A 14,525-nucleotide genomic window follows, 5' to 3' on the forward strand; every position below is an offset into this window, starting at 1 on the left:
CTCTGAGACAACTGACATGTGCACATGCAAAATATGTAGCAAAAAAATTAAGACATCTCCAAACACTGTAGAGTATAAAATAAATAAAGTAAATGTAGAACATAGCTAATTTAGACTATACCTTATACTAAATTAAAATGCTCTTTCACACATTATACATATATATTACAGGTATTCAGGTATTTACAATGCCAACAGGTGACTGGCAGAAGACACCCAGATGGGCAACAATCCTGCTTCTTCAGCTTTGTTTTTTATTTTGGAGAGAATATTTTAGATTCTGATTGAAGAGCAGCTGCTGAAGACGCAAAATTCAGTCCAGTCAGAGTCGTTTATCTGTATCTGATTTGTCCAAACATGAGCCTGTTCAACCCTCCTCGGCCTCCTGAAGACATACAGCAGAGGGGCAGTTGGCAGTGAGATGGAGAGGCATAAAGACCTGATTCAATAATGAGGTAGCAATTACAGTTTCCTATAAACAAACCACAAAGCTGGACATTTTGAGACAAAATATGAAACTGTCCACGTTCTGGCCATTCTGTCCTACTCATTTTTGTGCCACAATCCCATTAAATTATGTTCTATAATTTATTGCAAGTGCAGCATCTGTATTTGTGCACTAAGCAGCCTGCCCTGATGTCATGGTATATTTTATCCTGTCTAACCTCTTTTTACAGCTTCATTCACCAGTATTTCAGTCTTCCCATAGATGTATTCTCTGCTCTGTTGCTCTGTTAAATCGCCACAGGATAATAAAATCCCAGTGTTTCACTATACGCCCAGAAATAACCATCCCCTGAAGTAGTCCATTAGTCCCAGACCAGGATGGGAAAATGGGTGAGGTCGAGGCGTCACTGTAATGAATCAAGGGGGATGGGACAACGTTACGCGCAGCACCCCACCAGCCTCTCACGTCCAATGAAGGCTCGAGGTTGGACGTGCGCAGGGGAAGATGACTCCCACTCTCTCGCCGTGGCCGGTCGCAGAGGGCGGGGCTCCGTGCCTGCGTTTGACAGCTGCGAAATAGAAAATGTATAGAGCGTCGATGGTCTGGGAAACCATGCTGCTCCAAGGCAACCACACTATCACAAGGAGTGGGATGCAGCATGGCCTTTTATAGCCCGCGAATGCCCTCGTAAATCTGGACCAATTAAAGGGAAAAGAAACACAGAGCAAGGGAAATAATTTCTTTCATCGTGCAACCGAGGCCGGGATTCGCGGGGGCATGCACCGTGCGTTCTCCTTCCCTGTGACTGTGGAGCGCAGTCGGACCAAGGAGCGCCTGGAGGCGAGTCTGGCCGGGCTGTGCGAGCTGGAGCTCCGCAAGCAGAGGCAGGAGTGCCTGGTGCTGGGGGCGCTGGCCCTGGGAGACCCCCTGCCCCAAGACAGCGCCAGAGGAGACCTGGCGTGTTTCAGCAGCTGGGGGCAGGAGAACTTGACACTGAGGCGTCAGCTGGTAAGAAGTTTGTGCGTCTTCTACTGCATGTTTGAATTCCAGCAGCTTCTCCCCACACCGTATCACCGCACCCCGGGCTGAAACCCCGTTTTTCCCCCTTGTGCCACACAGTTTTGAATGTCTGATAGCCTTTACGGCGTGTCCTCATTGTAATCCGCTTGACCGTTGGATGGACTCTTGGACTGGGCTGCGCCTTTTGTGTGGATGTGACCTCTATCTGCAAAAAAAGTTACTCAACTTGATTAATAGGGCCCCTGCTTGAAAGGATGTAATGCGTTTCTGCGCTCTGGGCTGAGATTTATGCCTGTGGGTAACGAAATCAGGGGGTGGAGCACCCGCCGTTTGTGGCACAGACCGACTATTTAATGGCCCATTGTTCCCTCATCATGGACTTTTGTAGCTTTTACTACTTAACAAGCTCTTATTTGTGCGCTCTGCAGATCATAAAGGAATGAGTTATCCCTCCGGCTTGTGTGTCGCGGTTGCAGCGAACACGTCCATGTCATAAATACCCCCCGCGTGATTGATGAGGTGGCTTTTCTGCTGTCGAGCGAAGTTGCGACAACACGACAATTAAAAACTGGGTTAATCTAGACGAACCGAAGCGGACGTGCGCGCATCGGCGCAGCGGCATCTCCCGCACAAACTTTTACGCGCCGCTGAGCACGCTCGTCGCCGCTAAGGCTGCTTTATGTGCTCTGTGCTGGATTCTTCGTAACACTGCTGCTGCTGACAAGTTTCATTTTTTTAACTGGCAGTTTGCTTTGGCCGATGCTCTCGCGCAAGCTGTCTCAACATTGCTACAATAGGAAGCCATTATTAAAAGAGGGTGAAAAGGGAATTAAATCAGCCGCCTCCTCTTCACACCTCCTTCCCTCCTCCCTCCCTCTCCTCCGTCGGGGGGCCTAACAATAGACGCATATGGAGTAGAATACTAATGATGCCGACCGAGGCCCCAGTGAGAGGATAAGGCGCATAGGTGGCCTTGCACGCCGGCGTCGGTTTGGTGTGGCATGATATGGGCACTGTGCTATTCTGCCTTAATGGGCCGGTTTTAGTATTCTTATAGAAAACAGTGATTCATCTCATTAGAGAACCAATTTCACAGATGTATAATAACCTAGAACAGGAGTGCACCAGGGTTAAGCGTTTCCAAAGCGCGCACGCACACACACACACACTCTCTCTCTCTCACACACACACACACACACACACCAGTCTGGTGAATTCATATCCCCTGGTGATGCTGGAGCTGTCAGCGCTTTTCAGCCCGACTCCTCGTCCACGCTGACGGGAAACAGGCTTTTTCAAGGCCGGAGACGGAGCGACACGCGTTTCCCCGCAGGCTCGCTTATTTCCCCGTTTGCATTTTCAACGCAACGTCTGCGGATCGATGTTTATTAACTGTTATGCTTATCCAAGCGTGTGAGTAATTACACGGGAAGTTCCTCGGGGAATATTTTTTCCCCTTGCCTGCCAGGACCCTAATTGAAGTCTCAAAATTGAGTCTTCACAATATCTGGTCGCCATCTGCGTCCGAGCCAATTCCCAATCTCATCTCCCATGTAGGTTAAAGCCTCTAAAATGTTTGGTTCACGGTGTGACACAGAAACAACTGACCCATGGGAGAGACTGCCGGTGGATGTGAATGAGGCCCCGGATCAGACAGGCTGAGGGGCCTTCTCTCCTGGATACAGTGTGTGCTGTTGGAGGTGTTGACAGCTGTGAGACGCCAGACAGCAGCTGGGAAAGCATCCAGCTCTGACCTCCCTCTCAGCTACCAAATGTGTGTGTTTGCAGAGAGCAGGGGGGCAATATGCTATACACTGTGTGTGAGTGTGTGATATACATCTGGAGGAGTCTGATTTCTTGAAATCTTAAGAGTGACACTCCTCTGAAAAAATTGACCTCATGGATTCAAATGAAGTGTTAAATTGTCACTTGTGCCTCTGAGTGTGTTTGTAGGTGCATGAGAGCAATGGACACATTTCTCACGCAGGATTACGTGTCTGCAGGAGGTTCTGCTTTTGTTTTGTGCCCTCGCTGAAATGCTGGCTTGTCATCGATCAGGTTGTGTGCGTCCTCGTGTTAAGACAGCAACACGTCATTAGTGAGACTATAGAGAGTCAGTCCACTCAGCAGTGACCGATCGCTGGAGTGGATCACTGAATGGTTTCCTCCCCTTTGTTCTGGCACACAAAGATAAAAAAAAAAAACCTACACGACTGTGTGTGAGCCGGCTTATTTGTACAGGCAATCAGGTAGATTATGCTACACGCATGCTGATGCACACGCCCGCACAGACAAACCAGATTGTCCAGCACACATTTGCAAACATGATGTCCACGACTGTCAGTCGCATGAGCACAGCCTGACTCACGTCTGTCTTCAGAGACATTCACAGTCAACTCACCCTGCTGCCCTGCCTGCAAGCCTGTGTGCACGCAGCACTGAGTCAGAGCATGCTAATGAATGCCATTCACTACGGTTATGTAAACACTGTGCACCTGTGTGTGTTTGTGTATGTGTGTGTGTGTGTGTGTGAACAAATTCAACCTCCAAATTAGAATTGATCATTAAAATTTAATCAACTTTTTAAAGTAAAGCATTGAGATGAGTATATTTGAAGAAAGAAGAGACCAGTTCTTTAATCGAGTGTGTGTGTTTGTGTGCGTGTGTGTTTCCGGCCTCCCACAGACCTCTCTGTGCGGAGCCAGTCACAACATTGCTTTAATTATGGAGGGTCCAGCAGTGCGGCTGCATGCCTTGTGTGCCCTGTTCCATAGATTTTTCTACCCTGGCGTTATCGTTTCAAAACCCTTCAACCGGTGGCTGGTTAGAGGTCTGTTCTGCTCAGATAGAAATCCTCTTTTCAACAGCCAAGGTCCATATCATTCCTTTTTCTCACGTGGCAGAATTGTAATGTCTTTATACCACCACTCCCCCACACAATGAAAAGCTTATTTGTTCCTTGGCTCGAAATTCTTTCATCAAGCTGTTTCGCACTTTTTCATTGACGCTCCTCAGCAGCTGAAGAAGATGTTACACGTGAATCAGCCGATAATCACTGATAGTGTTGTCCTGGATTCACCTGCTGATCAGTTGTTTTCATTTAAAGAGCAGGTGGTCTTGATGTCTTATACACCCAGTGTGTTACGGCTTAATGGCTGAGGTGAGGCTGGCTGCACCGTGTCCTCTGGTCTCCCATCCCCCACCAGCCTGGGGCAGAGGATGCAGTAAAACAGTAATGATACAGTGTGCCGAGTGTCAGGGAACCAGTGTGAGACCATTAATAATAGAATGCAATCAAAGACCAGTCTGCAAAATGGTCTCCGCTACACTCTGAACATGCTCCAAAGCCACGCTACTAAATGTTGCATAGTATTTGGTTGGTTTGTTCATGCACAAAGGTTTGTTTGTTTTCTGCAGCATTGTAATTTAATAACCACGACCATAGCTTCCACGGTGTGTGTGTGTGTGTGTGTGTGTGTGTGTGTGTGTGTGCATTTGTAGGAATGGCAGCAAGCGATCAATTGTGTGAGTCTGCATCATTGATTCATTGATTTCCAATAGTCTCCCCTCCTCCCAGCTTTTTCTTTAACCCACGCCAGCAGCTAAAAACAAAGCCTCTGATTCTTCATTTCTGCCACACAAAAACCACAGTGATGTAGTGATGCTAATGCTTTGTTTATACTAAGACAATAAGCGCCCTTGTCGGGACAAAAGAAAAGTGTTTGTGGTGAAGAGGTTGTGTGGGAAGCATAGGTTAGCTTGGGTCAATTGCCCTTCAACAGCATTTGCATCATGACCGCATTTAGTCTGCAAGACAAAGCAGTCAGAGCTCAGGCACTGATTGGTGCACTGACCAAAAGGTCACTCTCAGCGGCAGTTCAGGCCCAGTTTACCCTCTTTTCCAGGAATTTTCCTCCTCACACATTACAATTTTGAAGAAATAAAATATGCACAAACACAGACTTTTTTCTTCAGGCTTGAGCTGTGAAGGAAGCGTTATGGAAATGTCACTTGGTCCGGGAATACTGACAATGAGGAGGAAGGAACAGCGGCTGTGTGAGGATGGACTTGGACTGACCTAAATGCTAACGTGCTAACATAGTCGTAATGGTCATGACAACATGCTGATATTTAGCAGGTGTAACGTTTCCGTCGAAAAAGCTGAAGATTCACTCAAGTGATTATAATTCATCCTGAGGGGAACAGGAATGTCTGAACCAGATATGACAATCCATCCAAAAATTGTCAAAGCCTACCACTAAAAAAGAGAAATATCAACCTCATGGTGGCGGTAAAGGTGAAAATCAGGGGATCAGCAAAGTTAGTAGACTCTATCCTGCTGGCACCGTGAATACAGATGAGATATTTCAGTCTGGACCAAGTGGTGGGCCGACCGACGTTGCCAACGTCAGCTGTTTTGCATGATTTGCACACCATAGAGCCTGTCTACATTTCTATAGGCAGTGTTTTATTGAAACAGACAAGCAAATGTACAGAGACGGCGCTCAGGAAGTGCAGAAGACTATAGCTATGGTCTGACAGGCGGTCCATCATAGCAGGTTTGTAATGTAAAAAGTGTCACCGTGCTATGAGGACATGCTCAATCTTCTGCTAATGAAGTCCCTTAATGAGCCTTGAGTGTCAACAGCATCACCTCCAACAAAATGAAGTGCCTTGGTGTGTGCACATGAGTGTGTGTGTGTGTGTGTGTGTGTGTGTGTGTGTGTGTTAAGCCATGTGGACAAGCTTGCGTGCAAGTGTCTGCAGATGTCAGTACATGTGTCAGATGACTTCCACATGAGACCGGCGCAAATTGGCTGGCTGGCTGAACTAGCAAAACCAATATCACTGTCTCACAAGAATGTGTGTGTGTGTGTGTGTATTCCTGCACCTCTGTCTTTATGAGAACCACTTCTGAGTTTCGGATCGTCAGTTAAGTCTTTGGAATATACATCATCAGCCGAGGGTCCTCGTGTTCAAGATAGACGTGCAAGTATATCTATGAACAAGCATGTTTGTGTGTATATCTGCACAGCATGTGTCTGCATGTGTCTGTGTATATACACACCCCACACACACACCCCTCCCACATGAAAGAGCATCCCCTTACCCTTCACAGACCCTTGAATTATTCATGTTCCGACTTTCCCCCGTACGTTTGATTACGCAGGAGAGCCCAGTGACAGATATGGATGCCGTGCATGGAAGCACTGCAGTCATGCACAGTGGACCTCTTGTGTTTTAGTAGCTAGACAAGGAGAATCACATCATCTGAGTTGTGACATTTTGTGTTTTTACTCATTTTTTTGCCTGTTAGCTGAGACAGAGTTTGAAAGAAAGCACATCTTGTACCGCAGTGATACTCAGACCAGTGGTTCGAATTAAGTCAGTAGCTGACTTAACACGAAATAATGCGACTTACACTGGTTGGATTCTTTTCTATTCTACACTGTAATAGAAATATATAGTCTGGGAGCACCGTCATGTTTTATACGATCTTGTGGAGTGCACGGTGTGATGCTTTGTCCTCTTTGTTTCTTGTGTGAAACCGTTGCACTACCAGTTCCCAGCAGGTGTTAAATGTATCAGAGGTGAGATCTGGCGTTCAACCTTTAGTTCTTAGCGGATGGAGGCTGAGAAAGAAAGTCCTTAAGAAAGATGGACGGGAGCTATGAATGGACAAAGAGTAATTGTTAGTCCCTGAGGGTGAGGATATTCTGTGAGACTGTATGCAAAAATATGACTGCTGAAACTCTCAGTATCTAAGCACAGAGGTCCATTTGCAAAATATATATTAGATATTGCAATAAACCCTTAAAATACAATTCTCTCTCTTTGTGAAATTCATCTCCATTATGGAGAATTTCCATGACAACACACTCAAGTACAACCCATCTACCCCTAATTGCAAAAGCTTGCTCACAAACTTCCTAGTTTATCTCAACAGGTGACTGACAATTATGTGAGCGCCAAACAAAATGAGGGCTGGTGTGCAGCTGGAGAAACAAGCAGTGAAGGGTTCACAGCTGCGCTTCTGTCATTAGCGTTAATGCCAGCCAGTAATTTGATTTGCGAGCACTGTTTGAACTTTTTGCTTTGTTGTTGAAATCACTGATTGTTGCCTCGTACTGCCTGCTTAGAAAAATACTTTTCAACATGACAATCAAACATACAGACTTGTGTGTGTACGGTGTGTGTGTGTGTGTATGTGTGTGGCCTTTGTTTGTGTATTCTCAAAACCAGGATCCCACTCAGGGTGTGGGGTCCGACAATGTCATGTGGACCAAAACGCTGGACCCCTCAACGTAAAACATTGAGTGTTAGGGTGAGGACTTTGGTTAAGGTTAGGGTTAGGAGAAGACTCCAGGAAATTAATGTAAGTCAACACACCTGCATTTCATGGAAACAAGGCATAAACAAGTGTGTGTGTGTGTGTGTGTGTGTGTGTGTTTCAGAGTGCCCTTCAGAGTTCCCCATGGGGCCTGATGCAAGCGCTGGAGCAGCAGGCGGGAGAGCTGAGGATCGACACTGACGACGGCTGCTATGACGGAGCTGAAGGAAACGCAGGCGACAGTCGGCCGAGTTCGGGTACTTCCACACTGTTAAATTTCTGGCGTCAGCTCTGACGTGCATGAAGTTAAGATCTTTCTAAATGTGCACTTTGTAATTCGCTCAGTTTCAGTAAAACGAGTGAATGAAATTTTTGCTCTGCGCAGTGACACTTTTTCTCTTTGCATTTTAAATATCCTGGCAATGAGGATGTAATTCATTCCTGCTCTTGTTGTTCGTTCATGCTCCAGTTGCTTGCAGTTTTGTATTGTGGCCTATTTGTGAAATGCGGTGAGGCGCTGCCTGCATCCAGCAGCATATTTATAGAGACCTGGAATGCTCAGTGAGCTATGATAGATGAGATGCTCAACTCCTCTCCCGCTCCCGCTCTCTAATTGTACGTCCTAGGTTTCTATGAGTTGAGTGAGGGTCAGTCGCCAAAAGGAAGAACTTGTTCCACTGAGCCCACAGAGACCGTTTCCTCCTGGGCTTCCACCAATGACAGGCCAAAGTCTGTGGGTAAGAAAAAGTAGACGCACACTTCACAGTCTTTCTTCAGAAATCGTACATACATTAATTCAGAGAGTTTATTCATCTTCTCTTTTCCTTTTTCTAAAAATGGAGGGAAAAAAACAGCTGATTTGTTATTCCTCTCTGGGTTGCAACCAGCTCACAGACACTAAACACAACAGACACAAATGCAACATCTGATGTCACTTTTTTTTTTTTTTTACTGGGATTTGATTTGAAACATGGAGTTTGCGTTTTTTTCTCACTGTGTTGGTCATTCAGTGCCTGAAAATCAGGAAATGAGAAGCTGTGACCACCACTGATGAGACAGTTTTATAAGCTACATTTGAAAACATTAGTTTAAAAACCGCACCAAGGCAAACAGTGGAAGTGAAATCAAGCATTAAAACCTAATATCCTGTAGAAAACACACTGACTTTGCATTCTGGGTTGAAGTTTGAGGTTTATGCTGTATGCAGCATTTACTCACCGCTGAAACTTATGTAACTGACAGTTAAACAGACGACTGTAACCAAAATTATGATGATTTGAACATCTCTCTGCCTTATAAATCACTTTGAGGAGTTCCAGTATAGAAAATGATAGTAATAAATTGCCTGGTCCTTTATTTTCATATATCGGGAACGCACATCATGCATCATTGCTTATGTCTTATGATTGTTCTTTTGTTTGCAGCATTACGCCCCTACAATAGTGTTATTTTCTGTTATTAGGTGACCCCCTCATGCCGAATGGAGAACTGGATGTGCCAGTCCTACGCACCACACTACCCCGCTCATTCTCCGCCCCTTACCCGCCTCTGGAGGGCATCGCTGAAGAGGGCGCAGCAGCGGACTCCTGGCAGTGGGACCCCAGCGGAGCCAACCAAGCCTTGCAGCAGCCTGCGGAGGATCACTTCACTGAGGAGGACTACCAGCAGGCCTTGAGGGTGGAGGGTTACATCCTAAATCTCATCCAGCGCCATACCCTCGCACCACGGCCGTGTCAGCCTCGCACAACCCTGAGCCCCGACCCCCCATACTGCTGTGCCTCCGGACACAGCTCCCTACACAGGGGAACTCCCTCTCTGACCACAGAGCAGCGCCTTCCTGACCCCCATCTCCAGCCCCACGTTGACCTTTCAACAAACCCTAAGAGCCACGGTTGGGGTTGTGACCTGCTGGAGGGGGAGGCCTGTGGAGGAGAGGCCCCATCTTTGGAGGAGGACTGTTATCTGGCTCTGCCCTACCCCCAGCCCAGGCCACACTCCCTGACTGAGAGGCTACCATCACCTCTGCCCTCCCTGGACCCCAACTGTGGTGTTGGGGCTCTTGACCTTTGTTGCAAACCTCCATCCCCCCAGCATTACTTACATCCACAACCTCCTATTCATCACAAACACAATTTAGTAAGTGCTCAATACATCCCTGGACAAGGCTGCCATGCCCCCGTGCGCTCCCCCAGACACTACAAACCAGAGCAGCCTAAGCCCAACCGAGCTGTCACCTCTCCTGACCACCCGAACTCCAAGTCCAGAACCTCAAAGAAGAGCCACAACGAGCGCCAGAGAGCCAAGAAATCAAGCAGTAAAACCAGCCGATCCCAGTCTGAAAACAGCCTCTTGGGCCAGCGAGTGCTGCCTGAGCGCAGGTACAGCACCACGGAGAGGCACCAAGGCAGAGGGGATCACGCTCAGAACCAAGGCCAAGCTACTGGGCCACACCTGGGCAACAACAGCCACAACGGGAGCCGGCGTTGGTGCTCCAACCTGGAGCTCAGCCAGGACGAGGGGGAGACCCTAGCAGGGCAGGCGCAAAGACGGCCACCCCGGAAAGCTCGCCACGGTCACTCTTGTCCCCATTCCCAACCCCAGAACTACCACCAGCAGCAGCAGCACGCCCAGCGCTGGCACCAGGACTGTCAGGAGAGGGCCCCTCTCTGTCAGGGAGAGGAGGGCTACGCTGGTGCCGCCCCCGCAGAGTCCGAGTCCAGCATGAGTGAGGTGTACTCCCCAGTCTCCAGCTCACTGTCCAGTGACTCGGATGAGAGTGGGGGGCTGGTGTGGCCCCAGCAGCTGCCACCACGCCTCGCCTCTACCTCCTCCTCTTCCTCACCGTCACCACAGGCCACTGCCAGCGCCCCCTCTCAGCCAAAAGCCTTTGTCAAGATCAAAGCCTCCCATGCTCTCAAAAAGAAGATCCTGAGATTCCGCTCAGGGTCCCTCAAAGTCATGACTACCGTGTGAGGAAACGGTCAAACCGTCACCACTGTGTTGTAAAGCCATTGTCAGAGCAACATTTAAGCTGCTAGTTTTGGTCACCAATCATATGTTTACTAACCAATCCAGTCTTTGCTGTCCACCTACCTCTAATTACAGTATGCTCTTAGTGAGAGACATTTACATTAACGCTGACGATTAAACATCTGCTAGAGATCATTTGCCTGCAGTATCTGGTTGAATTTATCCTGTAGCTGACAACCATCAGACACTAGACTAATAGGCATTATCCTTCTGTAATTGATGATAATGGATGTGATGCAAACTTACACTGTGTTGACATGGGCCGCGTTGCAGCTAAGTGGCTGAATACGCTGCCAGTTTTTCCTGATGTCTGTCGGTCTTGCATTTAATTAATCACAGATTTATGGTTAATTAATTCTTACAGTGCAGAGCTGGCCAAATCCAAGTCTACATGTCTACTATGTATATTGTCAAAAGCTTCAAGTCTTTCTGAGCACTGACGCTCTAGAAATGAGATTGAAGTGTTTTATGGATCTGACTTTTTCCAAGAAATGTCAATTTTATCTATTTGACAAGTTCAAATTTTCCCATTAATTTCCGAGGATAGAACAATGGAATTCGGTATTAGTCAAAGGGAAAAAACAGCTCCATTTAAACCCAAGCAAATACTCATTGAATACCCATTTACTATTGTAAACTCTAAGCTTTCACTGTTTGTATGGTTAGCTGGCTAAAAGCCTCACAAACCTACACTACCAATTAACTGGAATTAATTAAGTCTTTGTTTTCCCACAAATCAGCACCAAATTACATTGTTCATTCCAACTTATCAGAAGTGATTTAGAAATTATGAGGATGTCATTTAGAAATCACAAACCCATCAAACAGCGTTAAAAGCGTTACAAAAATGTTAGTGTGTGGTAAGACTTGAAGCTTCAGAGGAAGGATTCGTCCTGCACGTAGCCACCATCCTGCAGCAAAATCTCTCATTTGCGCATGAGTGAACAAACATATATACAAATCTACATTTACATTTGGGTTTCCCACATTCTCAAAATTCATGTGTTGATTGTGAGTCTCTGAGCAGAGAGCGTCCCTTTATCTGTATTAGTCATTATACTCTTTGTAAACTGTGGATTCACGCTGAAGTGGACTGTCCGCTACCTCTCTTCCTCCGCCAGCTGCTTTAGGGCCCGGTGCGTATAAGCACGTCTGTGAGTCAGGAATGGGTTTAGTAGAGGCCATAGTAAGGGACCAGTGCGCATGCATGCATGCATGCACATATAGTATGTGCACAGACTTAGACTCTCTTGTAAACATGTACATTTTTGTATATACCATCACGTGGCCTTGTTTGGAATGAATGTAGTTTGTAAATAAAGGCGATTTTACTTTAACACCTTTTTATTGTTTTGCTCTTTCTTTAATGTTTTGGTACAAGAAGATCAGCGTAACACATCATAATTTAACATAAATTAGGCATGCAATCGACAAATGGTTAAATAATAACGATGAATGCACATTTCTTCTCTGGACTTCTGTAGACAAGTTGTGTGAAGTGTTTGACAAACCCACAAACCTATCAAGATCGCGTTAATTTTGATCACTTCTTTAATCTTACCTATTGCCTTAAGGCTCCATCACAGAAAAACAAAAGGTCTCTCAGAGGAGGAGCTCACCAGCCACATGCCCCTCAGCATTAGACTTTAAGAGTGTAGCTCCCTCATGTGGTCCGTGTGTGGTACTGCACAAAAGGACGTGGTTTGTAAAGTTACTGGTACACGAGATAATCAAATGTGTTACACGAAATAATTACTCATTTTTACAATATAAAACAACAGCAGGTTCATCTCGGTGTCTAGTTTCTGACTGCAAACTTTAATTGCAGCTCACACAGAGTAATGCGGAGATATCCTATTAATAACAGAAACACGGGTCATCCATGTGTAGGGGCTAAAAACAGAAGTGCAAAGCATTTTCTTGCTTGAGGCACGAATGCTTACACGGAATGCTGCAGGTTGACCAACAGTTGCTGATTTGTAAGGCCAAGTCAGTCCTGATACCATCTTCAAATGCGATCTTAATGCTTCAGCAGAAATCCTTCCCGAAAGCGCTCAGAAAAAAAAACAGCAGAGTTGGCGTGTTCACACATACAAATACTGAACTTTGCTTTCAGTCCGAGGTTATATGTGACCAGAGTGAGTCAAAGCATTGATCCCAAACACTGATAGTTAATGGTGAACCCCTGTGGTTGTGATATCTTACTTCACTGTAGCAGAGGTCACTCATGCCCAACCAAATCACCATCTAGTAAACCTCAGCCACATGTGTGGGCGCTGGAGCTCTTTAATAAGACAGTGCATCACCCTCAGACCTTGGTCACCTCCTTCCCATTGCTCGTGCTCTTGGTGTCGCTGTTGGTGATGGTCACTCTGGTCGTAGGATCCTCGCTGATGAAGTGCAGCATGTTGCGCAGGGACCGGTTCATGCTGTCTTTGAAGCCCCGGCCCAGGCACACGTAGAGCAGGGGGTTGAGGCAGCTGTTGAAATACGCCAGGCAGAGCGCTAACACGTGCGCCAGGTAAATTTGGTGGTGGCGGGGGGAGTTTCGAGGGGTGACCAGTATGAGGAAGTCCACGATGTGCAGCGGGAGCCAGCACAGGAAGAAGCTCAGTACCACCGCGACGATGACCCGCAGCGTGCGCTTGGAGCGGGTCCGACCGCGGGAGAGTCCGCTCTGCGCCCTGCTGTACACCACCAGGTGACAGGCCACGATCACCACGAAAGGGAAGAAGAATCCCACCAAGAAGCGGTAGGAGGTGAGGATCCAGGCGCTGAGAACGGTTTGCACCGTCAGGCACTCTCTCTTCGCTTCACCTGCCTCGATCTCCCGGGTGTAGACAAACTGGGGGATGCTGCCGAGCAGGGCCAGGCACCAGACGGCCGCACACGAACAGGCAGCGAGCTTAAATCGCCGTCTGTTCTGACACCAGACGGGTTTGCTGACCAGCAGCCAGCGATCCACGCTGATCAGGACCAGCTGCAGGACGCTGCAGTACATCACCAGGTGGAACAGGCCTTTGACCAGCGTGCAGGCCAGCGGGCCGAAGTGCCAGTGGTCATCGTGGGCCAGAGGGACCATGAGCAGAGGGAGGGAGAGGCAGCACAGGAGATCGGTAAGGGCGAGGTTGAGGAACCAGAGGGAGGTGACGGAGCGGGGCATGCAGAAGCCCGTCACCCACAAAACCAGAGCGTTTCCGGGGACACCCAGCAGGACCACAAGGCCGTAGAAGAACAGAGCCACTATCTGGATCGGCTGAATCTCAGGCGTCAAAATGTCAGGAAGGTCCGGCAGAGTGTAGTTGTAGTCAGTCGTGTTGTATTCAGACAGAATGCTTAAGTAGTCATCATAGTCCATCGCTGCTCCAAGCTGCAGATGGAAAACTCAACATATTAGAAGAATCTTTTTATCACGAGCGACACGTTTCATGTAAAGCTTTAAATATCACAGCTGTTAGGTGTGATACAAAGACAAATCCTTTAAATCAGGTCAACACAGTCCCAACATATGACACAATTCCATCTGATTAAATATGAATTACCTTAAGTATGTAAAATTTAATGGAAAAAAACGTCACATTTAAAATTCAATTTATGATTTTGCTGATATTTCAACTCACAGTTTCAGCTGGAGATGTTGTACCCACAGTGCTAGCAGGAAGTTATGGAGCTGTTCTGCTTTTAAGTGTGTTTTAT

General features: G+C 47.1%; 2 protein-coding genes across 2 annotated transcripts; one reads left to right on the plus strand and one right to left on the minus strand.

The window, feature by feature from the left end:
• Nucleotides 1-1,225: 1,225 nt before the first annotated feature.
• On the plus strand, nucleotides 1,226-10,772 carry LOC121609708 (dapper homolog 3). Its single transcript, XM_041941408.1, has 4 exons — nucleotides 1,226-1,456; nucleotides 7,924-8,056; nucleotides 8,426-8,536; nucleotides 9,262-10,772. Exons 1-4 carry the CDS (start codon nucleotides 1,226-1,228, stop codon nucleotides 10,770-10,772), a joined length of 1,986 nt encoding a protein of 661 aa, XP_041797342.1.
• A 1,402-nt stretch (nucleotides 10,773-12,174) lies between these two features.
• On the minus strand, nucleotides 12,175-14,478 carry LOC121609483 (C5a anaphylatoxin chemotactic receptor 1). The gene is made up of 2 exons (XM_041941131.1): nucleotides 14,450-14,478; nucleotides 12,175-14,199 (listed from the first exon to the last, which is right to left on the minus strand). The coding sequence occupies exon 2, from the start codon at nucleotides 14,185-14,187 to the stop codon at nucleotides 13,138-13,140; it is 1,050 nt and encodes a 349-aa protein (XP_041797065.1). The 5' UTR covers nucleotides 14,188-14,199; nucleotides 14,450-14,478; the 3' UTR covers nucleotides 12,175-13,137.
• Nucleotides 14,479-14,525: the final 47 nt, after the last annotated feature.

The sequence above is a fragment of the Chelmon rostratus genome, chromosome 7 (genome assembly GCF_017976325.1).
Source record: "Chelmon rostratus isolate fCheRos1 chromosome 7, fCheRos1.pri, whole genome shotgun sequence".
Lineage (NCBI taxonomy): Eukaryota > Metazoa > Chordata > Actinopteri > Chaetodontiformes > Chaetodontidae > Chelmon > Chelmon rostratus.

Bases quoted from the DNA above. Each gene is read 5' to 3' on its own strand.
- LOC121609708 (XM_041941408.1), top strand. From the start codon at position 1,226: ATGCACCGTGCGTTCTCCTTCCCTGTGACTGTGGAGCGCAGTCGGACC. The intron at 1,457-7,923 runs GTAAGAAGTTTG...TGTGTGTTTCAG, and splicing joins TGACACTGAGGCGTCAGCTG to AGTGCCCTTCAGAGTTCCCC. The intron at 8,057-8,425 runs GTACTTCCACAC...TGTACGTCCTAG, and splicing joins CGACAGTCGGCCGAGTTCGG to GTTTCTATGAGTTGAGTGAG.
- LOC121609483 (XM_041941131.1), bottom strand. From the start codon at position 14,187: ATGGACTATGATGACTACTTAAGCATTCTGTCTGAATACAACACGACT.